Here is a 25,165-nt window from a genome sequence, read left to right as displayed (position 1 = left end):
AAGACAGCCTTCAGAATGGGAGAAAATAATAGCAAATGAAGCAACTGATAAAGGATTAATCTCCAAAATATATAAGCAGCTCCTGCAGCTCAATTCCAGAAAAATAAATGACCCAATCAAAAAATGGGCCAAAGAACTAAACAGACATTTCTCCAAAGAAGACATAAAGATGGCTAACAAACACATGAAAAAATGCTCAGCATCCCTCATAATCAGAGAAATGCAAATCAAAACCACAATGAGATACCATTTCACACCAGTCAGAATGGCTGCTATCCAAAAGTCTACATGCAATAAATGCTGGAGAGGGTGTGGAGAGAAGGGAACCCTCTTACACTGTTGGTGGGAATGCAAACTAGTACAGCCACTATGGAGAACAGTGTGGAGATTCCTCAACAAACTGGAAATAGAACTGCCATATGATCCAGCAATCGCACTTCTGGGCATATACACCGAGGAAACCAGAATTGAAAGAGACACATGTACTCCAATGTTCATCGCAGCACTGTTTATAATAGCCAGGACATGGAAGCAACCTAGATGTCCATCTGTAGATGAATGGATAAGAAAGCTTTGGTACATATACACAATGGAGTATTACTCAGCCATTAAAAAGAATGTATTTGAATCAGTTCTAATGAGGTGGATGAAACTGGAGCCTATTATACAGAGTGAAGTAAGCCAGAAAGAAAAACACCAATACAGTATACTAACACATATATATGGAATTTAGAAAGATGCAAATGATAACCCTGTATAAGAGACAGCAGAAGAGACACAGTTGTATCGAACAGTTTTGGGGACTTTGTGGGAGAGGGTAAGGGTGGGATGATTTGAGAGAATGACATTGAAACATGTATGTTGTCATATGTGAAACGAATCAGCAGTTCAGGGTCAATGCATGTTACAGGATACTCGGGGCTGGTGTGTGGGGATGACCCAGAGGGAGGATAAAGGGAGGAGGGAGGTGAGAGGGGGGTTCAGGAGGGGGAACTCATGTATACCTGGGGCGAATTCATGTCAATGTATGGCAAAACCAACCAATATAATATTGTAAAATAAAAAAAAAAAAAGTCGAGCAAATGGGGGGAAAGGACCTTGTTATTAGCTGACCTAATATTATAGAAATAACATTTATTTCTTAAATGAATGATCTTTAAACCTGATATGATCCTAATGAAATCACAAATGAAATTGTTTTTTATTTTGGAAAAAAAAAATTTTGCGGGGGGAGAAGGAAAGGATCCATAAAATGACCTAGTTCATTCTGAAGAATAAACATGGGAGAAGCACCAGGAAAAACCAGGGGAAAAAAAGAGGAATAAGGCTGGGCTTATTAAAATGTATGAAATTTTAGTAAAGTTTTATGGTATTGATGTAGAAATCTACAGTGAGATTATAGAAAATAGACATGGGGCTATTTAGCAATGTAGTATATGATCAGATAGAGATAGCATTTCAAATTAGTATAGATAATGACTTATTCAATAAATGCAGTTGACACAGCCTGCCATTTGACGATTTTTTTTTTTACTAGAAAGTCCAGTCAGTTCAATTCCTCAGTCATGTCCAACTCTTTGCAACCCCAGGGTCCACGGCACTCCAGGCTTCCCTGTTCCATCACCAACTCCCGGAGTCTACCCAGACCCATGTCCATCGAGTCGGTGATGCCATCCAACCATCTCATCTCCTGTGGTCCCCTTCTCCTCCTGCCCTCAATCTTTCCCAGCATCAGGGTCTTTTCAAATGAGTCAGCTCTTCGCATCAGGTGGCCAAAGTATAGGAGCTTCAGCTTCAACATCAGTCCTTCCAATGAACACCCAGACTGATCTCCTTTAGGATGGACTGGTTGGAACTCCTTGCAGTCCAAGGGACTCTCAAGAGTCTTCTCCAACACCACAGTTCAAAAGCATCAATTCTTCGGCGATCAGCTTTCTTCACAGTCCAACTCTCACATCCATACATGACCACTGGAAAAACCATAACCTTGACTAGATGAACCTTTGTTGGCAAAGTAACGTCTCTACTTTTTAATATGTTATCTAGATTGGTCATAATTTTCCTTCCAGGAGTAAGCGTCTTTTAATTTCATGGCTGCAATCACCATCTGCAGTGACTTTGGAGCCCAAAAAAATAAAGTCTGACACTGTTTCCCCATCTATTTCCCATGAAGTGATGGGACCCGATGCCATGATCTTAGTTTTCTGAATGTTGAACTTTAAGCCAACTTTTTCACTCTCCTCTTTCACTTTCATCAAGAGGCTCTTTAGTTCTTCATTTTCTGCCAGAAGGGTGGTGTCATCTGCATATCTGAGGTTATTGATATGTCTCCCAGCAATCTTGATTCCAGCTTGTGCTTCCTCCAGCCCAGCATTCCTCATGATGTACTCTGCATATAAGTTAAATAAGCAAGGTGACAATATACAGCCTTGACGTACTCCTTTACCTATTTGGAACCAGTCTATTGTTCCATGTTGAGTCCTAACTTTGCTTCCTGACCTGCATACAGGTTTCTCAAGAGACAGATCAGGTGGTCTGGTATTCCCATCTCTTTCAGAATTTTCCACAGTTTATTGTGATCCACACCGTCAAAGGCTTTGGCATAGTCAATAAAGCAGAAATAGATGTTTTTTTGGAACTCTCTTGCTTTTTCGATGATCCGGAGGATCTTGGCAATTTGATCTCTGGTGCCTCTGCCTTTTCTAAAACTAGCTTGAATATCTGGAAGTTTACGGTTCATGTATTGCTGAAGCCTGGCTTGGAGAATTTTGAGCATTACTTTACTAGCATGTGAGATGAGTACAATTGTGCGGTAGTTTGAGCATTCTTTGGCATTGCCTTTCTTTGGGATTGGAATGAAAACTGACCTTTTCCAGTCCTGTGGCCACTGCTGAGTTTTCCAAATTTGCTGGCATATTGAGTGCAGCACTTTCACAGCATCATCTTTTAGGATTTGAAATAGCTTAACTGGAATTCCTTCATCTCCACTAGCTTTGTTCGTAGTAATGCTTCCTAAGGCCCACTTGACTTCACATTCCAAGATGTCTGGCTCTAGGTGAGTGTGAGTGATCACACCTTCACGATTATCTGGGTTGTGAAGTTCTTTTTTGTACAGTTTTGTGTATTCTTGCCACCTCTTAATATCTTCTGCTTCTGTTGGATCAGTACCATTTCTGTCCTTTATTGAGCCTATCTTTGCAGGAAATATTCCCTTATATCTCTAATTTTCTTGACGAGATCTCTAGTCTTTCCCATTCTGTTGTTTTCCTCTTATATCTTTGCACTGATCGCTAAGGAAAGCTTTCTTATCTCTTTGCTATTCTTTGGAACTCTGCATTCAAATGGGTATATCTTTCCCTTTCTCCTTTGCCTTTTGCTTTTCTTCTTTTCACAGCTATATGTAAGGTCTCCTCAGACAGCTATTTTGCTTTGTTGAATTTCTTTTTCTTGGGGATGGTCTTGATTCCTGTCTCTTGTACAGTGTCACAAACCTCCATCCATAGTTCATCAAGCACTCTGTCTATCAGATCTAGTCCCTTAAATCTATTTCTAATCCCTTGAATCTATGTGTCACGTTCACCATATAATCATAAGGGATTTGATTTAGGTCATAACCTGAATGGTCTAGTGGTTTTCCCTACTTTCTTCAATTTAAGTCTGAATTTGGCAATAAGGAGTTCATGGTCTGAGCCACAGTCAGCTCCTGGTCTTGTTTTTGCTGACTGTATAGAGTTTCTCCATCTTTGGTTACAAAGAATATAATCAATCTGATTTCAGTATTGACCATCTGGTGGTATCCATGTGTAGAGTCTTTGCTTTTGTTGTTGGAAGAGGATGTTTACTATGACCAGTGCATTCTCTTGACAAAACTCTATTAGCCTTTGCCCTGTTTCATTTTGTACTCCAAGGTGAAATTTGCTTGTTACTCCAGGTAGCTCTTGATTTCCTACTTTTGCACTCCAGTCCCCTATAATGAAAAGGACATCTTTTTGGGGTGTTAGTTCTATAAGGTCTTATAGGTATTCATAGAACTGTTCAACTTTAGCTTCTTCAGCATTACTGGTCGGGACATAGACTTGGGTACAGCGATATTGGACTTCCCTGGTGGCTCAGATGGTAAAGTGTCTGCTTACAATGTGGGAGACCCGGGTTCAATCTCTGGGTTGGGAAGATCTCCTGGAGAAGGAAATGGCAACCCGCTCCAGTATTCTTGCCTGGAAAATCCCATGGACGGAGGAGCCTGGTAGGCTGCAGTCCATGGGTTCGCAGAATCGGACACGACTGTGCAACTTCACTTTCTTTTCACTTTTACAGCGATATTGAATGGTTTGCCTTAGAAACGAAAAGAGATCATTCTGTCGTATTTGAGATTGCATCCAAGTACTGCATTTCAGACTCTTTTGTTGACTATGATGGCTACTTTATTTTTTCTAAGGGATTCTTGCTCACAGTAGTAAATATAATGATCATTTGAGTTAAATTCACCCATTCTAGTCCATTTTAGTTTGCTGATTCCTAAAATGTCAATGTTCACTCTTGCCATCTCCTGTTTGACCACTTCCAATTTGCCTTTTTTCATGGACTTAACATTCCAGGTTCCTGTGCAATATTGCTCTTTACAGCATTGGACTTTACTTCTATCACCAGTCACATCCACAACTGGGTGTTGTTTTTGCTTTGGCTCCTTCTCTTCATTCTTTCTGGAGTTATTTCTCCACTCTTCTCCAGTAGAATATTGGGCACCCACCGATCTGATGAGTTCATCGTTCAGTGTCATACCTTTTTGCCTTTTCATACTGTTCATGGGGTTCTCAAGACAACTATACTGAAATGGTTTGCCATTCCATTCTCCATTGGACCATGTTTTGTCAGAACTCTCTGCCATGACCCATCCATCATGGGTGGCCCCTACACGGCATGGCTCATAGTTTCTTTGAGCTAGTCAAGGCTGTGGTCCATGTGATCAGCTGGTTAATTTTCTGTGGTTGTGGTTTTCATGCTGTCTGCCCTCTGATGGATGGGGATAAGAGGCTTATGGAAGCTTTCTGAAGGGAGAGACTGACTGAGGAGGAAACTGGGTCTTGTTCTGATGGGTGGGGCTGTGTTCAGTAAATCTTTAATCCAGTTTTCTGTTGATGGGCATGGCTGTGTTCCCTCCCTGTTGCTTCACCTGAGGCCAAGCTTTGGTGGAAATAATGAAGATAATGGTACCCTCTTGGAAAGGTCCCATGCAGGCGCACTCAGTGCCTCTGACCCTGACGCAGGCCACCTCTGACCCACGCCTCCGTGAAGACTCCTGGACACTCATGGGCATGTCTGGGTCAGTCTCTTGTGGGGTCACTGCTCCTTTCTCCTGGGTCCTGGTGCACACAAGGTTTTGCTTGTGCCCTCCAGGAGTTTGTTTCCCCAGTCCTGTGTAAGTTCTGGAAGTTCTGTGGTGGGGTCAGTGGCAACCTCCTCCAAGAGAGCTTATGCCATACCCAGGTCTGCTGCACCCGGAGCCCCTGCCCCTGCAGCAGTCCACTGCTGACCCGTACTTCCACAGGAGACACTCAGACACTGTTCTGGCTCAGTTTCTGTGGGTTGGGCATGCATTTTGTGCCCTTCCCTGGTCTCAACAGCTCAGTTGACCAGGTGCTTGGCGAGCGCACTTTCTCATGTGGGCTGTGCATCTTAATCACCTTCCGGGTCCTGGCTGCGCAGCAAGAGCATGTGTGCTGTATGTCTCCTCTGGAGAGCTGATCTCAGGCTGCAACACTCCTGGCAGATGTCAGCCATCCAGGATCTCAGGAAGAAGTGGTTAGCAGCTGGGAGCCTGCTCACAGTTTGGTGGAAGATACCCTCTTTGGGGCTAAGAGCCCCTTGCCTTCAGGCTCTGGCAGTGTCAGGGCTGCCTCTCTGCCTCTGGGCGGGGAGGGACTGGTACACTGCTTGCTCTCCTTTGGGATTTGCTCAGTCCTTTGTGCTGTGATCAGGCCAGGCTGCATGTTAGATTGTTAGGTTAGAGCCTTTCCGGAAAGGTTCTCTTTTCTACAGTTGCGGTTAGGCGTGTATTCTGTGGGTTTTTTTTTTCCCTCTAAGTTATTTTGCCTTCTGAGATGCCAGAACTCCCCACAGACCTACCTGTGAGAGGGTTTCCTATTGTGTGGAAACTTTACGACTTCCCAGGACAGGTCTCCATCCCTAACTGGTTTGTCTCTTTGTCTTTTATATTTTGTCCTACCTCGTTTAAAAAAGAATGGGCTGCCTTTCTGGGTGCCTGGTGTCCTCCGCCAGTGTTCAGAAGTTGTTTTGTGGAAGTTGCTCAGCCATCAAATGATCTTTTGATGAAGGTCCAGGTGAAATTAAAATCCTTCTGATTTTGAGATATAATTGACATACAACTCTGTGTAAGGTGTACAGCCTAATGATTTGATTTACAAACATCATGAAGTGATTATCATAATAAATTTAAACATCCCTCATCTCATAGATAAAAAATTAAAGATATAGAAAAGTTTTCTTGTGATGAGAATGCTTACTCTCTGAGCAACTTTTACATATAACACACTGCAGTATTGGTTATATGTATCATGTTGTTTTTTTATCTCCTTAGTGCTTATTTCTCTTGCAACTGAAAGTTTGCACTTTTTGACTACCCTTCTCCAGTTCCCCTTCTTTCTCCCTTCTCTCAGGTAACCAGAAATCTGATCTCATTTTCTATGAATGAGTAAATTTATTTTGGAAGTCTAAGTGACCTACAACATCATGTTAGTAAAATCTAAAACTTGGAATAAAAATATGGAAATATTTTCATAATTTTGAAGAGAGAAGCATCCCATCCAAAGCCATTAAGGGAAAAATAACTAAATTTACATAGCTTTTTAAAAAAAAAGTGTATAGCCTGAAAAGACCATAATAAAATCAAAAGACACCCCCTCTCCAGAAAAATCTTTGACATATATGACAGAATGTTTATGCATTGATAAGAAAAAAGACGAGTAACTAAGAAAGGACGAAGGATAATAATAGATGGTCATAGAAAGATGTGTATGTATGTGTGTGTGTGTGTATACACAGAGTATGTGTCTGACAAACATATATTAATAATATCTAATACAGTGAATGTGTGAGCTACCTGGACCATTTTCTTCTTTCACTGTTCTTGAGAGTAAAAATGTATGAGTCATTTTAGAAGGCAGTATTTCTAAAAACGTTATACATGCCTATTCAAGGAATTTAGCCTACACATGCATTAGTACAGTTCACAGAGATATACGTACATATTTATCTAGTGCAGTATGGTTTTTAATAACGCAAAACCTGGAAACAACTTTGAGTATCCCTGAGTAGTGGACTGATGATGCCTTCATACAATGGAATTCTGTGCAACCATTAAACAAAAACAATTAGATATAGAAGTATTGTCATGCGATGACATCCATGATAAATATTCAGTGAAAAAATAATATTGGAGTTTAGTTGTCTGAAAGATAAGAAGCTAAATAACTTTTACTATTGTTGTGAAATTTACATGCAGTGAAATGCACAAATCTTGTGTATATTTGTTGAGTTTTGACAAATGCATATATACCTGTATAACCAGTCCCTATAAATAGGTAAAACACTGTTAACACCCAAAAGATATTTCCTAGTTATCTCCTTTCCTCCCCAGACAACCTATTCTAATTTTTCCCCTGAAGATGAATTTTGCCTGTTTTAAAATTTCATATATATGAATCCTATAGCTCCACCCTTGCTTTTGAACAATAGTTTAGCTGAATTTGAAGTATCTCAGGGTCACATTTTAGTACTTCAGTTTAATTACTTATTACACTGTCTTCTCACTTATTTTGCCGCTATTGAGAACATTGTTGTTTTATGTAGCCTTTCTATATCAGTTGCTCTTCAGTTCTTCATTTTTGTCTTTGGGTGATTTATCTTCCTTTGGTGGTGGTGTACTTTCTGCGTAATTCTGGAAAATTCTAATATGTTACCTTAATTTTTTGCTTCTTTGTTCATCTTTGCTGTATTCTGGGCAATTAATTCAGCTGTATCAACCAAGTCACTTTTCCCTCCTTGTTGTGTCTAATTAATCTGACCTTTAGCCCATGCACTGGATGGGTTTTTTGTTTCAGTTACTTTTTTCATGTCTAGGAGTTATGTTCCTTTTTCAAATGTATCTGGTCTTTTAAGTAGAATGTTTTCCTTTCTCAGGTTTTAACCTCCCTTTTTATTCAATAATTTAATACATCTGTTATCTGCATAAATAATTCTGTCTGAATTTCTTGGAAATTTGCTACAGCTATCTGCTGTTTCTGCTGATTTTCATTATGTTGGCTTATTTCCTTGTTTTTTTTCTAAAATGTAATTGTGAAGTCAAGTTCATGTAGGAGGTGGTATGCAATTGCTTATGCCAGATACCCCATTTTACCAGTCCAGGACACTCTAATTTCTTAGTTTGCAGTTTATCAGACTATACTATGGTAATGATTTGAACTCCAAACCCATTTGAGGATTTCATAGTTATTCATTCTCAATTGAAACCTTTCCCCCACCCCCTGATCCTTTCTCTCTCCCTCAGGCTTAAACTGAGATGAACAGGTTTCCTCCTTATCTCCCTTTGCTGGTAGGCAGAATTTTTCAGGTTCACGCTTTCACTAGTTTTATGCAGTGATCTCAATTTAAGGTCTTCGCCTTATGTGATACCAGTATCTTGTCTCATGTTACCCTGTGACTGTTGAAACATAAGCCTTTTGATTACCAAGCCTCTTGGTTACTCAGAGGCAAAGGCCTCTAGAGCAGATGTAGTTTCCTCATTCCACTATGGTTTTTAGTTCCTGCTTCCTTTTGGCTCCTGAAGATTTTTCTTACTTTTTGATGAGCTCAGTACGTTTGCTGTATTTCTCCAGGATTTCTTATTGAGTGCTTTGAGAAGATTTTCAGATTATCTTCTTTACCATTTTGCACTAATTACTTAAAATAAGTAGTAGCCCAGAACAAAGGGAACATCAGTTGTTGAAGAGAGATGGATCAGGAAGGCATAATGACTTGTTCACTGAACAGTTCTACTCTTAGAAATGTATCTGGCACATATAATCATATGTATAGAACATGAAATATGTACAAGGATATTCAGTGCAATGTTTTGATAGTAAGAGAGTAGTATGAATCTAAATACCCTTCAATAGTGGATTACTTAAGTAAATTATGGTGTGCCTTTATAATGGGAAAAAATTCAGCAACTCTAAATGTATGAATATGGAGTGGTTGCCAGAAATACTAAGTTGTATTTTAGTTTGTTTGTTTTTTTTATAGGAAGGCATGGGTAGCAGACCTGGAGATTATCCTGATTGTGTTTGAATAACATCTCATTTGGTTGCCTAAGTTCCTTATTTTATTTTCCTGGGCTATTAGGGTCTGAGCTGAGGATTCAGCAGTGAGGGGCAATATATTTTGAGTTGTCATTTGGAAAAAAAGAATTGGACTGAGGACTCCTCCCCAGTAATATATTTACCTTATCTCCAGGCATATGCTCTCTTGTGTGGTCTAACCTCTTATTCCCTAGGAGTGGATCCAACTTTTGACCGTCCTCTTCTGGCAGTTTATCTCCACATGACCCCGACCCTCAGTTCTAAGCAGCCCAGTCTATCTTCATTCCTTTACCACTGTCAACTTAGAACTGAGTTGCTATCTTACTTTTGGCTCAGAATTCTTAGGCTTTCTGTCTATGGGTCTCTCTTAGAGTGTTTAGATAGTAGAAGTGTGTCCATTGTTAAACAACAGTATGAATTGGTATTTGAGCTCCAGTCCTGTTTTAGAAGCTAGCCACTAGATGTCTCTCTTGTAAAGAAATAACCTTTTACAGAGTCTTAAAATTACTTTTTGTAAAAACGTCTACGTCTATATGTGTATAACTGAGTCATTTTACTATATAGCAAAGATTGGCAAAACATTCTAAATCAACTACACTTCAGTTAAAATTTTTTTCATTACTTTTTTGAATAAAATTATAACATTCAATTTATATTGCAGTGATATACCTATCCATCATTGTAGCACTTTTTTCCTTCAACAATTATATGGCAATACATTTCTTAAAGGACAGGTTTTTGGTTTTGTTTTTGTGGGTTTGAGCTTTTTGTTTTGTTTTGGGCATGGTGTTTTATAAGTAGTATAGGTTTTTACCTTGCTGCAAACTGACTTTAGAAAAGAACAAAAGAAAATGAAATAATGGGTTTAGCAATTATGGTCGTGATGAGAGAGGTGCATTAGAGACTATGACATAGTAGAGAATATGATATAGTACCTACTATAGCTCTGTGGTTTCTTTCCCATAACTGTTGTAGTTTGATGGAAGAATTTCAAAGCAACAACAAGGACTTAATGCCTCTATTCTTTCACACTGTTCTTCTAGTGGTTCTTCGGTTAATCAGGTGTTTCCTTATTGGGGCCATGTAGACAATGGTAAGGAAGTTTTTACTCCACAGCATCAGAGAGGGTGTACCTTTCCACGGCAACAGGCAGCATTCACGCAAGTGGAAACCAAACGTTGTTGATCATGTTACGGTCCCTATATTGGTTCAGTTAGGGAAGTCTGTCCTCAGTCGCCACGTCTGCTTGTTCATCTCAGGAATGAGTGCCTTTCCACTTCCTTCACTGTAGCATCTGTCGTGTGTAGTGTCCAGCAGCTATCATCTTGTCCCATGCAGGCCCCTCTTGCCTCACCCGGATTATCGGGGAACCTCTAAGGAACTCTCCCTACCTTCCTTCAGTGTCTCCTTACCTCAGTCACTCTTACACGTAGATGCCAGTACATCTTCTGAAAGCGTGTGTTTACTGTGATGGTCACCTGCTCAGAATCCTTTAATACTTCTGTACCCACAGGAGTCATTAGCTCAGAGATACGTTTACTGGTCACAGGCAGAATTGCCAGTAGGTGAAATCTGTCACCTCACCAGCTTTGGACTCTCTGAAGCTCTCAAGTGTTTCACCCTTTTCTGTGACCTAAAATTACCTTCCTTTATCCCTCCTACCTGCCCCGCATTTGAAATTGCTACTTTTCAGGCAGTTGGAAATATCTCTTTCAAATATTTCTTACTTGAAGCAGTATGTTCCTGTTCCTCTAAGGATTGGGATCCATACTGAATAGTAGATTTTCATAGATGTCCCCACCTGATTTCCTAGTGTATTCAACTAAAGGTACCCAGAGTGGTTATATTCTTAAGCCTAGAATGCCTTCCCCTTTCCTGTTTCCTAGACATCTGGGAAAGTACACGTGGTAGCTCATCCTCTCCATTATTTCTCCTTTGCCAGGGTTCCTATGGTACGTATTTCCTCCAAAGTTAATGTAAAACAGATGCCTGCATTTAGTGCTGCTGTCCGGTTTTTGGTATGCGTGTATCTGTTCTCCTTTCTGTATTCTAGTGTTTCTGTTGACATTTTGAACAGGACAGATTTTGTTGTGTGGGACTTCCGTGTGCATTACAGGAAGGTTGGCATTTCTGGTCCCTGCCCACTGAAGTGCTCCCCAGTCTCGGAACAATCAAAACTGCCTAGCCACTTCCAAATGAGGTTGGTGCCACTCCCGGTGGAGAACTGCCTTACTAAGCGCTCAAATATATATTAGTTATTTGAAGCAAAATGTACTTTTTTCATTTCGATCTTTGCCTACTATATCCGTTTTCTTAATACACTGTCTACCACATACTCCACAAACAGGTTAACCTGTTTCCTACTATTATCATGTAGTAGTGAAACTGGTTTTTAAAAGAGCGAAATATAACTGGAATTTTTCAAAGTATTTCATAATGATGTGAGGCATAAAATTACGGTTTTCATTCTCCCCAGTTCCAGTAACCCTTTGCATTCACTCTTCCAAGAACACTTACTATGGTACCAATCCTAACAAAATAGATGGGCTATTTTTATGAAGATAGTTATGTTTATTTTTGAGGCTTTAAATTTAAAAGATAAAAATTTAAATTTCAAAAGATAAAATGCCTGTGAGTGAAGAATTATGTGCATTTATTTATTATTGAAGGGTTTCACATTTTTGTAGATTTTCTTTCTGCTTTAAGTTAAAATAAGATTTTATAACCCACAGTGGAATAAAATTCCTTTTACCTGATATTCCATAGAGTGTTATTTGCTTTTTGCAAATTTTATAGCAGTTGACAATGTATTGATTAATCTATCTTCACTATGGCTTAGAAATACAAGAAGGAACCTAGAAAGAAAATGTAATCCCTTGTATGAAACAAGATGCTTTGTTTGCATGAAATAAAATATTCAGTTCAAACCAATTTGAGCTATAAATGTGGTGTATTGTTGAACTTTGATTTCTGGAAAGTTCATAATGCTAGATTCAGCATAAACTCTTAAGAGTTAAAGTGCTGCCTGGTTCAAACCCTAGCTCTGCCACTTTCCAGCAGAATAATAATGTTGGAAGAGTGCCTGACTTGTCTTTACCTTAGTATTCTCTCCTTTAAATGAAATAGTAACTTTTATCCCCTAGAATTACAAGAATTAAATTAATTGATACATATAAAACACTTAGAACAATGCCTGGCATTCAGGAGGCACTTAATAAACTAGTCAACCCTCTGCATCTGCCAGTTCTGCATCTACAGATTCAGTCAATCACAGATTAAAAATATTTGGGGAAAATCCTGGAAGGTTCCAAAAAAGCAAAACTTGAATATGCTATACACCAGCAACTGTTTACATAGCATTTATATTGTATTAGATATTATAAGAAATCTAGAGATGATTTTAAAGTATTTGGGAGGATGTGTGTAGGTTATATGCTGATAGACATTTTATGTAAAGGACTTGAGCATCTTCAATTTTGGTATCTATGCAGTGGGGTGCAGGGGAGAACTGAACCAATTCCCCCAGGATACCAAAGGATAACTATTGTTATTGCTGTTGCTACTAGCTAGTGCTTTCTGATATAAGGCTTCACTGGTAGTTTGCATAACCTGTAGACTTTTCTGAGTTAATAAGTGGTATGGGTTCGATGCCTGGGTCAGGAAGATCCCTGGAGGAGGGCATGGCAACCCACTCCAGTATTCTTGCCTGAGAATCCCATGGACAGAGAAGCCTGGGGAGCTACAGTCCATAGGGCCATGAAGAGTCAGACACGACTGAAGTGACTGAGCACACACATACACATGGTAGTCTGAAGATCAGGCTTGTAGAAAATTTAGCTTTAGCTTACCTCATGATGTCACCTGTATTTATGAATCATAAGTGAAAATTTCAGGCATATTTAAATTGCACTGTATCAGCAAGCTTCTCCACAATAGTAGGAATTACTTCCCGTAATAACTGTGAGCAAGGGTTGAAGAGTTAATGGCCTTAATATACTGCAGAAGCAGTTATTAGGAGAATTAAACAGCAGGATGAGAGATTTCCTTCCAAGCCTTCATTTCGCTCTTCTTTAAAAACCTTTGTTGGTAGTGCGTTAATCAGAATAAAATCCATGTTGTTTGACAGAACATTCAGAGCACTTTGCAGTCTGGTATTAGTCCACATGTCCAGTTTCATAAACACTGAATTCCATGAAAGTAGAGTTTGGTTATAATTCATGGTACAATATTCTAAGTTGAAGACGTTAAATTGAATGTAAAATTATAACAGTAGTAATAACAGTGACTGATGTTTTTGGTTGTGATGTTCTGAGCTCTTGACATATATATACTCACTTAATCCTATGATATAAATATTGTTCTCCCTGTTTTACTGTGAGAACGCTGAGGCATGGAGGAGATGTGTCTCTTGCTCAAGATCACATGAAGTAATAAGTTTTGTTAAGAGTAGGATTCAGAGTCCACTCAACCGCTCCCCTCTCCTACCTCTGTGCACTACAGTATATTGGATATCTTTTCTGTGTACAGTGTCATTAAAGAACAGAGTTCTCTTACTCTATACTCTTCTTACAGTGATTTGGAAGGAAAAACATCGTGCGTTGGTGGTTCATTCACTGCCCTTTTAAAAAGAGGCCGCTTTGGGCTCATCCCCTGTCTCTTTGCATCCCTAATGCCCAGCGAGCCCTCACAAGTGTTCTTTGAGTAAATGTTGGTTAATCAGTGATGTAATGGAATGAGGATTGGCAATTTTTTTAAGGAACAAAAGTGTTCACATGCATTTAAACTTTGTATTAGAAATCTTAGTTCTTAGAATTCAGTCTCCATATGTTCCTCTTAGTTGCAGCATATTTCTTGAGGCACAAAGCTTTGAAGCTGTCAGAAGATTAAATACGGAACCCTAGTTCTGGTTGAGTAATAATTTCTGAGATAAACATTTTAAAATAGGACTTCTAATAATAAAATATATTTTATTTGGAAAAACTTGAGAATTTTCCCCTGAATATTCATCACTTTTATTTATTTGTTTTTAATAGGATAATTGCTTTACAGGGTTGTGATGGTTTGTGCTATACAACAACGTGAATGGGACATTTATTCAACACAGGTCGTCACAGAGCACAGGCTGGGCTCCCTGTGTTATACAGTAGCTTCCCACTAGCTGTCTGTTTTACATATGATAGTGTATATATGTCAGTGAATAAAATATTTTTAAGTTTAAAAAAAATGTTAAAATTATTCTTGTCTTTTCTGTGACTTCCCCATGAAAGCATCTTTGATTTTTCTGATAATAAAAAACAGCCAGTCATTATGTCAACAGTTTGTTTAATACAGACACACAAAGAAAGAATGAAGTCCTTTCATATTGTTAAGAAATAACCATAGTTAAAAATTTGGGGCGTATCCTTCATACTTCTAAATACAAAGTCATGGAGTCAGAGTAGTTGAGTATATAAATACAGTACTTCCCCAGCCCCAAATTTTTGTTTCATCCACATATTACTGTCTTGGAACTGTGGGAGAGAATGAACCTCAACAGTTTCTAGTAAGCAAGTGTTGTTGAATAAATGTCCTATGTTAACTCACTAAAATCAAGTGTAAAATAATGATTATTTTTGTCATTTAATACTTGTTCGCATAGGTGTTTCTCAGTCTTTTCTCATTATCTCCTCCCAAGGAACCTTTTTAAACATTTTCCCTCAAATTGCTGCCTGCCCGCCCACCCCGATATTTTGATACCGCAGCTATACTGTATATATATGTTTATGTATGGGAGCTCTCCAAAGGGCCACAAACAAACCATTATACTAATTTTTTTTACCCTGTGTGTGTGTGTGTGTACAGTTTTCAGCCTTTTGGGAGTGATGTGTGTGTGTGTGTGTGTGCAGTTTTCAGCCTTTTGGAAGGGATGCTTCCCACATTGAGAATGTATGGGTGGGTGTATGTGTGTGTGTGTGTGTGTGTGTGTGTGTGTGAGAGAGAGTGATGCTTCCCACATTGAGAATGTATGGGGGTGTGTGTGGGGGTGTGTGTGTGTGTGTGTGTGTGTTATTACTTTGTCAGGTTGTGTGTGTGTGTGTGCGCATTATTACTTTGTCAGGTTGTGTGTGTATGTGTGTGTTTTATTACTTTGTCAGGTTGTCCAGAAGGGAACATTAGATTTAAGTATCACCACCATTACTTCACTGGTCTATTGTGTGTGTGTGTGTGTGTGTGTGTGTGTGTGTGTGTGTGTTTTATTACTTTGTCAGGTTGTCCAGAAGGGAACATTAGATTTAAGTATCGCCACCATTACTTCACTGGTCTATTGTGTGTGTGTGTGTGTGTGTTTTATTACTTTGTCAGGTTGTCCAGAAGGGAACATTAGATTTAAGTATTGCCACCATTACTTCACTGGTCTAGTGTGTGTGTGTGTGTGTGTGTGTGTGTGTGTGTTTTATTACTTTGTCAGGTTGGTCTAGTGTGTGTGTGTGTGTGTTTTATTACTTTGTCAGGTTGTCCAGAAGGGAACATTAGATTTAAGTATCGCCACCATTACTTCACTGGTCTACTATCGAACTACAAACGTTGAGCTTTAGGGTGCCTAAGTTGCTGAGAATAATCTGGGTATAGTAATTCCATCCTTGAGAATGTTGATAAATATGGTAGGGACACAATGACATCTTTACAATTTAAGGCATTTTGTTGAATTGAGGGAACAGAAGTCCTAATGCATTAAGAACAATAATAAATATTTAAACCTCTATCCCAGTGGTTGTAATTTTGCCTCCCAGAGGACATTTGCAGTATTTAGGAACATTTTTAGTTGTCACAACTGAGGGAGTGGGTGTTGCTAGTGGCATCTTGTGGTGAGAGGCCTGTTGCTAAACATCTTGCAGTGCACAAGGTGATGTATACCCATACCTTGAACCATAATAGAATTATCTGGTCCAAATTGTCAGCACTGCTGAGGTTGAGAAACCCAGCTTTATCCTAATGATTCTATATCTTGGAATCTATATTTAGAAAATAACCCAAAATTCAAAAACAATTGTATGTATGCCTAGAGATGCTCACTGAAACATTATTAATTTTAATCTTTTTTTTTTTTTTACAAAGTATCCTTTCGGAAAACTTACAAACAAAAGAGAGGGGGACTCAGTTCCCCCTAAAAATAATGTTGTTGGGATTTTGATGTATGTATTTTTTTTTAAGTAGGACTTTTATCACTATATGGGCTTCCCTGGTAGCTCAGCAGTAAAGAATCTGCCTGCAGTGCAGGAGATGCGGGTTTGATCCCTAGGTCAGGAAGATCACCTGGAGTAAGGAAATGGCAGTCCCCTCCAGTATTCTTGTCTGGAAAAACCCCATGGACAGAGGAACCTGGTGGGCTGTAGTCCATGGGGTCACAAAGAGTCGGGCACGACTGACTACTTTCACTCTGATGTATGTATTTTTTTAAGTAGGACTTTTATCACTATATGGGCTTCTTGTGTGGCGCAGCAGTAAAGAATCTGCCTGCAATGCAGGAGATGTGGGTTTGATCCCTAGGGCAGGAAGATCCCCTGGAGAAGGAAATGGCAGTCCACTCAAGTATTCTTGTCTGGAAAAACCCCATGGACAGAGGAACCTGGTGGGCTGTAGTCCATGGGGTCACAAAGAGTCGGGCCCGACTGAGTGACTACTTTCACTTTCATGTAGTGATATGCTGCTATTCAGTTACTCCGTTGTGTCTGACTTTTTGCGACCCCGTGGAGTGTAGCCCACCAGCCTCCTCTGTCCATGGAATCCTCCAGGCAAGAATACTGGAGTGGGTAGCCATTCCCTTCTCCAAGGGATCTTCCTGACCCAGGGATCAAACCCAGTCTCTTGCATTGCAGGCGGATACTTTACTGTCTGAGCCACCAGGGAAGCCCATATCACTCTATATACGTATGGAAAAATGAAAAACAAAGCTAATTCTTTCAGACTTAGAGATTTCATTGCCTTAGTCAGGACCACATCAATTTCAGGAACACTGAAGAACCACTTCAGAGGTAATTCATTAACTCATTCATTTCAGGAATTTTTTATACAGTACTCTTCAGCCTCTTTGTCCACCTTCTCTTAAATTTTAGACTCCGCATTACTGTTCACAAATGCCTCTTATACAATCATAAAAACATGGAGGCAGTTTTTCAGTGAAGTTAAGTTCTATGTACCAGAAAAGGTAGATGATAGCCCCATCCCTGAGGCCATTCTTCTGTGTTTTCTTTACTGTGATGTAAGAACAAGAACAAGTGGTAAAAAATGGGAAATGTCAGAGAGTCGATAAATAGATTTTGGCATTCTTCGTGCAATGGAACACTATGTAATCGTTAAAATTAATGAACTAATTTACATGTATCATCATAAGTCTCCAAAGTAAAACATAAAGAGCATGACATGAGGTATTTAGAGTATGATAACAGTGAAATAGGTGTTGCTATCACACGAAATATTGCTTATAGGTATGTTTGTATATGTATTAAAAATGTAAAACCATAAATGGCAAAAATAGATACCCAACCTCAGGATAGTAATTACTTCTCTTAAGAAGAAGGGAATTGGATCAAGGAACAGTGAAGAGACTCATCAACCACATTTATAATCTTACATTTCTTAGAAGAAAGTATCTCAAGCATATAAATATGGCAACATGCAAGTTGATTGACTATGTGTATGTTGAATGTTTTTATTCTCTTTTTGTTTTTAAGCTAAATACACTTTTCAGATTTGTTCATGTTTGGAACTTGGGCCAAATATAAATAGATAATAGGCATAATTTAGCAATGTATAATAAAATAGTAATGAATGATTCTCATATAGCCACAACTAGTTAACTACAACTAATAAAATTATTTCCAAGGACTTTTCTATCTTTGTTTTTGGAATGTTAAGTACTTTCTGAGGGTATCTGGGGTCCACTGAATGTTAAAAAAGGCAAATGGTTCTTGAAATTATTCAAGCAACAATTGTGGTGATTATGATCTACAATTCCAAAACATGACAAGCTGGTAATCTTTCCTCTTCCCTCTGTAACTTAAATATGAAGGAAACCATATCGTGCATTAAGATTAAAAAATTACTTTACTTCATACTAAGAAATGTGGTGCCTCTTGGCCTCTTGATACTGATACTATACTTACCTATTTCACAGATAACAAATACTGCAAGGTGTTTCATTTTAGAAGAATTCTTTATTTAAAACCAGTAACTTTGTGTTTGTGTTCAGGTTTTTTGTTCTTTTTTTAAGTTTTCTCCTCTGAGATTCTAGATATCTAACCTTTAAATCAGTAAGGGGTGCTTTGCAACTTAAATCTATCCAAAAAAAGAAAATTAAATTTAAGATACACTTCTTGTGTAAGTGGCACTATCAAGCATCATCAATATGTTTTTCTCTAACTAGTGCCCAAAACTATCTTGTTACTGAAGAAAGCATCCATAAGCAAATCTGTGATGACTTACATTAAAAGGATTTTTACTTAATTTTATGTTAGTCTTCACACAAAAAATTGACCAAATCATATAAATGTTTGATGGGAGATATTCTACCAGATTGTATTAAAAAAAATTATTTTAGATTTTGGGATCGTGCTGCTAAGTGATAGATTTATAGGAGATGTTGACCATTGCTTGTACATACAGCTAGCAATAAATTTGCCAGCAGGTTGTTAGAAATTTATTTGCTAAGAAGGAAAACATGTATAAAATGATCATGTAGTGAAGACATTTAAATTCCTGTAATGGATTGAATATTTGGAGCATTAAATTTTTTTTAAAAGTAATGGTCTCCAAATGTAGATGCATTGGATAGAGCATATGGCCATTTTTCTAAAATCACACATTTAGTGAATTGTTACAGTTGATTCTGTGTCAAGCCAAAGTTTAGACTAACAGCGAATGGACTAACTCAGAGTGCTTTCTGCTTAGCAACCAACTTGTTGTCTCCTGTTTTGCTACTGAATGCACGTACTCATGGCTCAGAAGTGTATCTGCAGCCAGCTGGTCTCAACTGGACTATACTTCATTCACCTAATTTTCAGACTAGTCAGGCAGAGACATCAACTCTTTATTTTTAGTCATGAGGAAATTTATTTGTAAACTTTAAGTAGTAGCTCACTGATCTCAGAAGCCCCTGAACTATGAGAAATTGCCTTTTAATTTAAGAATGCGAAGTCCTTGGAATTTCTGTTCTGCTTAATATTTTTTCCTCTCAAAACCTCTTGCAAGTATATTGTTTAAAAAACATAGCCTCTAACATTCTAGAAAAGAGAAAATAGCTTTTAATAGAAAAAAATTTTAAACTCTAAGAATACTTTTAGAATTATTATCTGAAAACAAAAATTTAGGAAGTTAGTTGTGTGTTCAGATTTCTGTTGTCTGCCTTTATCCCATGATTATTTTCTCTCTTAGAAAACAACAGTTTTGTTGGCATGTGAAGCTTCAATTTCCTCAGAGTCAAGCTGTGTACGTAGAAAAAAGGTATACTCTATCTGTTGAGAATTTACTTGTTTTCATTACATCTCCGTATTTAAAATAAACTGTTAAATGTGCTGTTAGTAGTAGAATGGATAACTAAGTATGGTATATTCATACAATGAAATGCTACACACCACTGAAAATGAATCAGCTATAATTACACATATCAACATGGGTGAACCTCAAAAGTAATGTCGAGTGAGAAAACCAAGTTAAGGAAGAATATAGAGTATGATTTTTGTATGCAAATATGGAAAAAATAGAGTATACTTTTCAGGAATACCTATAGTAGTGGTAGAACTCTGAGGGAAGTGATTAGCACAGAAATCATAATAGTGTTTACTTCAACATGGGGAGAGATGTTAAGGAGAGCAGCATAGGGCTGAATCAAGAGGAAACATCTTCAGCTGGGTGGTTATACAGGAAATGAAAAATAATCCCAAATTCTACTGTGATAAAATTACTGCTATTAACATCACAATGTGTCCTCAGAAAATCCATTATTTTGGACATGAATAATATGTATACTCATAATTGGAATTAATTCACATAATAGTTGTTTATCCTACTTTTTTCACATTATGAACATTTTCAGATACCATTTAAAAATTTGAATGGTGGTATACTATTTGATTCCTTGGGTTAAGAAAATTTTAAAGTTGCCTTTTAAATAATATCTTTAGCATATATTCATACTATGCATAAATTATTTAAGGTTGCATAACTGACTAACAACAGGGAAAGGACTTATATTTTACAGGTAGGGATATGTACCACAGTAGTGTATATGAGTATGTATGAGCTTTTTTCCTAAGTAATTTTTGCTTAAAAGGATGTTATATTTTGCCAAGACTAGAATAAAAAGTCTGTGTTCAGTTATTTCTCTAAAGCCACAATATTTAATAATTCTAAATTAACACCTTTAATAGAAAATTATAAATAATAAATTTTGTTTTTGTTTTTGTTGGGAAGAGTACCAGATGATAAAACTATTAATGAAATCCTAAGACCTTACATTGATCCTGAAAAGTCTGATCCTGTAATTCGTCAAAGGTATGTTTCAAAAATCTTGTAACTTTCTGAAATTATTCTACATAATGAGGTGTGTATTTTGTGCGTATTTATTAAATAAAGCCATGTTTTTATTAGAATGTGATATTTTCATACAGTTTACTTTCTGTCCCATTTCCTTGGGGTGTACTCAAGGCTTTATCAGTCAGAGGTGATGTTTTGGGTGAGAATTTTGGTTATAATAATAGTAACAGTACTCAACACTTTGTATTAATTCATTTAATCCTCACAATAACCCTTTAAAATAGATTATTGCCATTTTATCCATTTTACAGGTGGAGAAACTGAGCCTTAAAGTGGTTAAGTGACCTCATAGAGCTAATAATTAGGGAAACTAGGATTCAAATTCAGGTGGTCTGGATTCAAGAGTCTGTACTCTTACCCCTTAAACTAAACTGCCTTCCAAAGTTGAACTCAAAACTCTGAAAATTAAGAGTTTCCAAGTAGTTGAAGATAGGAAATCCTGTTTCAGCCAAGTCTTCATAAAATTAAGTAATGTAGTTCTGCCTTCTGTCCAGAAATACATGGACAAAAATGGTTAACAAAGCATAGTGGAAAGATTCAGTTTTGAATATCTGCTTTAGAATGGCTAATTTTGTCCCTTATTAGCTATGTGATCAGGAACCAACTTACTTACCTAACTTCTGGGCCTTAATTTTTGCCGTCAGTAAAATGAGAATGATGGTGTTTACTAGATAGAGTTGTTATGAAGCTTTTAAAAAATTACATATATAAGGTTCCTGGTACAGAGTCTTACACATAGTAGCCAGCACTGAAAGAAGGAAACTATTAGTATGTGAATGTGTTTCTGAGCAGGAGTTTCTTTTCACCAGGGGATACCTGCTTAAGATAGTAATGTTTGGTTTGTTTTAAATTTTAAATTGGGTGAATTCTAAAGCATCTGATTCAGTTCTAGTTAAACCTCATCTTCTTTTCATAAAAAATGTTGACTCAAACCCAATTGATGTCGCATACCACACAGTGTCTTTGGGACCACTACCATGTTTCTTTTCCTCTTACTGTAGTCGTTGTTTAGTCATTCAGCTCATGTCTGACTCTCTGCAATCCCATGGACTGTAGTCCCCCAGACTCCAGCGTTTGTGGGATTTCGCAGGCAAGAATACTGAAGTGGGTTGCCATTTCCTTCTCCAGGGGATCTTCCCAACCCAGGGATCAAACCCGCATCTCCTGCTTAGCAGGCAGATTCTTTACCACTGAGCCACCAGGGAAGCCTTTCCTCTTACTACGAATAATCTAATTGTTATCACTGGTCATATATTTAACAATAAGGTAAAATACCTGTCATCAAATTGGATACTTTTAAAAAAAAATAAATTAGCAAGATTAATCTGTACAGAGAGAAGATAGGTAATTTTTTACATTTAGATTGTCGGTTAGAAAATGTTTTCAACACTTTTTCTGTGCTTGGATAGGTAAATTTTAAGTATTATAATTAGCTATTCATAGATGCTTAGTTTTCCATAGACACAATTTTAAAATACACTACAAAGCAGTTTTACTTTCTTTAATATGACATTTTTATTTCAGGTTGAAAGCCTACATTTGCTCTCAGACTGGGGTCCGAATTTTAATGAAGGTAGAAAATATGCAGCAAAATTTAATAAGGTAAAGTTGCTTCTCTTTCCATTTCTTTAAATGTTTTCTAATTCTGTAATACAACTAAGTAGCTTGCTTAGTGGAAGTGGCTAGTTATTTTACTAATTATCTGGCTGTCAGCAAAGCCTAGGCTTTTAAAAATGACCTTCAAATTAAAATTTTTAAATAATCACACATCATAATATAGGATTAAATGCAATTGAAAAGTCACCCTGGTTAGAATATTTTAAAATAGCATCCTGTGCAACTGAAAGGTTTTTAAATTCCATTGTAACTTATTTCGAGAAATATTCTGTACAGGTGTATGTGCATGCATCCTCAGTCATGTCCAGCTGTTTTACAACTCCGTGAACTGTAGCCCATCAGGCTCCTCTGTTCATCGAATTTCCTAGGCAAGAATACTGGAGTGGGTTGCCATTTCCTACTCTAAGGGATCTTCCTGACCTAGAGATCAAACCCGAGTCTCTTGAATCTCCTGCATTGAAGCAGATTCTTTACTACTGAGGCACCAAGGAAGCCTATTCTATACAACAGAGTTCCAATGTTCCAGGTTTTGCTTTAGGAATAAAAAAATTCATGTGATAAACTGACCATTGAATATATCACAGTGGAAAGAGCTCTACACAGAACGTAAAGAAAGCCAGGCTCTAACAGACCTTGTGATTTGAGAGTTTTAATATCAGTAGGCTCTCTGTCCCTTCTTTAATGGGTTGATGAAGTAGACAATGTTGACAGATTTTTGAGAGTCCCTGCAGTGTGTCTTTAATAAGTGCCAGTTACGTGTGCATTACACTAAATTGCAGAACACTGATCTTTTAAGATCTGTGATGCTTTCCCCCTTTTGTTTCATTAACAAAACTACTAGATCCACTTCAGACTAAATATGATTGGTCTCATCTGCTTGTATAGCTTAGAGATTTAAGCAACCAAGCTGGGAAACAAAGCTGGGTTTGAATCCCGGTTCAGTCTGCTTCTAATTACATTAACTTGAGTAAATTAGATAGCCTAACTGCCTTAGTTTCCTCATCTCTAAACTGGGGTTAATAATAATCAGGTTGTCATGAGAGATTGAGATAAATATTTAGCACATGGTAAGTGTGTGCTTTTATTATTACTATTGCTGTTACTGCTACTATTACAACAGATAAATGGATTCTTACAAAACATTTTCCAAAATTCAGGGAAACCAAAATTCCTTGAATTCCTTACCTATTATAAAAGGTAAGATATTGCTTAAAGTTTATAATATAAGATAGACTGCTTAGGCCCAGATAGTGTTCGTTTTTGACTTGGAAATACCTACTGTAAATCTGTGTAGGGAGAATGGGAATGGTGATCTCAGCTTGTCCTAGAGGACAGAGTTTTCTCGGAGAGTGACAGAAATGCCTGGAGCATGACACAACCCAGAGGGGAGCTGTTGGTAAAACCTTTTCAGGAAGTTGCATAGAAAGAAATCCGAACATAGCACGACAGGAGGATACAAGTGAGATTGGTAGATTGTATTTTAACAAAGGACCAAAGAGGATAAACCCTCACCAAAAAAGGTCAAAGGACTGTACTGCAGTGAAGATCAGATGACCTAATTCTAGACACGCAACTTCTCTGGGCTCCATTTCCCTGTGAGAGCCTTTATTTTCTCTCATGTTATGGCTTTCCTTCTTTAGAAACCTAAGAAGGACTTCGATTGGGCCTTGGATTAACCTTTTTAATCCCCAAAGGGGAGATAATGGTACGGTAATAAAGATGAGTGGTATTGACTTTAAGGAATACCTCGAATACTAAACCCAAGCCAAACTGAGTAACATGAAAAGTATTCTGACTTTCGCTTATCTGTTTAGGAAAACATGTCCTCCAGATTCCCCCACTTGAGTTGTTTACTTAAACTCAATGATATATGAAAATACCATCAAAGAAGAGGAAGCAGTAGCTTACAACCAAGGTCTAAGAATTTTGTTCTTAAAAATTGCCATGTTGCATAACTTTGACAAGTGATGTTTTCCACTTTAAGGCAATAATAATGTTAGAAACTCTAAGTGAGATCCCTTTTCTCCTGAAGGTGGACCTATGTTGGGCTAAGGTACATCCTTTTATCTCTGACTGTTAAGTCATCCTTAAGTATAGTTATCCTAATTTCTACAAAACTCCCCAGTTGTATTAGTTTCTAATCATGAATAATGAAATTTGATTCTATGGAGATACATTTAGAAGTAGATTTTTTTTTTTTAATTAAAGATTTTTAAACCTGTGTTCATCAGATTACACATTCATAGATAGGCTAAGATGAGCGTTTACATTTCATTGTATACTTAATTACAGTTACACCATTAAAGGAAAGTACATTCAGAAAACATCTAAGTAAGATTATTATAGGTTATAAAATGCAGGCTTCTAATTTAAGATAAGGAGGATTTTATTATTTCCTGAAAAGTACTTAGAAGGTTGAAACGTATTTTCCTTGTGGCTTTCTGGTTTTAAATATATCATACGATTTATAGCACTCCAGTAACTTCAGAGTAGTCTTTTGACCAAATCCTTGGTATTGGTGATTTTCACTGGTTGTATTTTTCACTCTTGGAGGGTTTATGACAATTGTCCCATTATATAACTGATCAGCTAGAGCAATCTTAAATTTTCCCATGCTTTAACTT

The 25,165-nt window shown here is 37.6% G+C and overlaps 1 protein-coding gene across 1 annotated transcript in view; it reads left to right on the top strand.

Annotated features, from left to right (window-relative positions):
* The window catches only part of ZNHIT6 (zinc finger HIT-type containing 6), a 68,856-nt gene that overhangs the window by 22,665 nt on the left and 21,026 nt on the right, over positions 1-25,165 (top strand). Inside the window, exons 6-8 of the mRNA XM_055402307.2 lie at positions 19,764-19,832; positions 20,802-20,882; positions 22,449-22,526. Of these exons, the coding sequence (XP_055258282.2) occupies positions 19,764-19,832; positions 20,802-20,882; positions 22,449-22,526 (228 nt within the window). The remainder of the gene's footprint in view (positions 1-19,763; positions 19,833-20,801; positions 20,883-22,448; positions 22,527-25,165) is intronic.

This window comes from Moschus berezovskii, chromosome 4, assembly GCF_049115385.1.
Source record: "Moschus berezovskii isolate FMDL1 chromosome 4, NW_MosBer_1.0, whole genome shotgun sequence".
Classification (NCBI taxonomy): Eukaryota; Metazoa; Chordata; class Mammalia; order Artiodactyla; family Moschidae; genus Moschus; species Moschus berezovskii.
The sequence above is the reverse complement of the archived record's forward strand: the minus strand, read 5'-3'. Positions and strand labels throughout refer to the sequence as shown.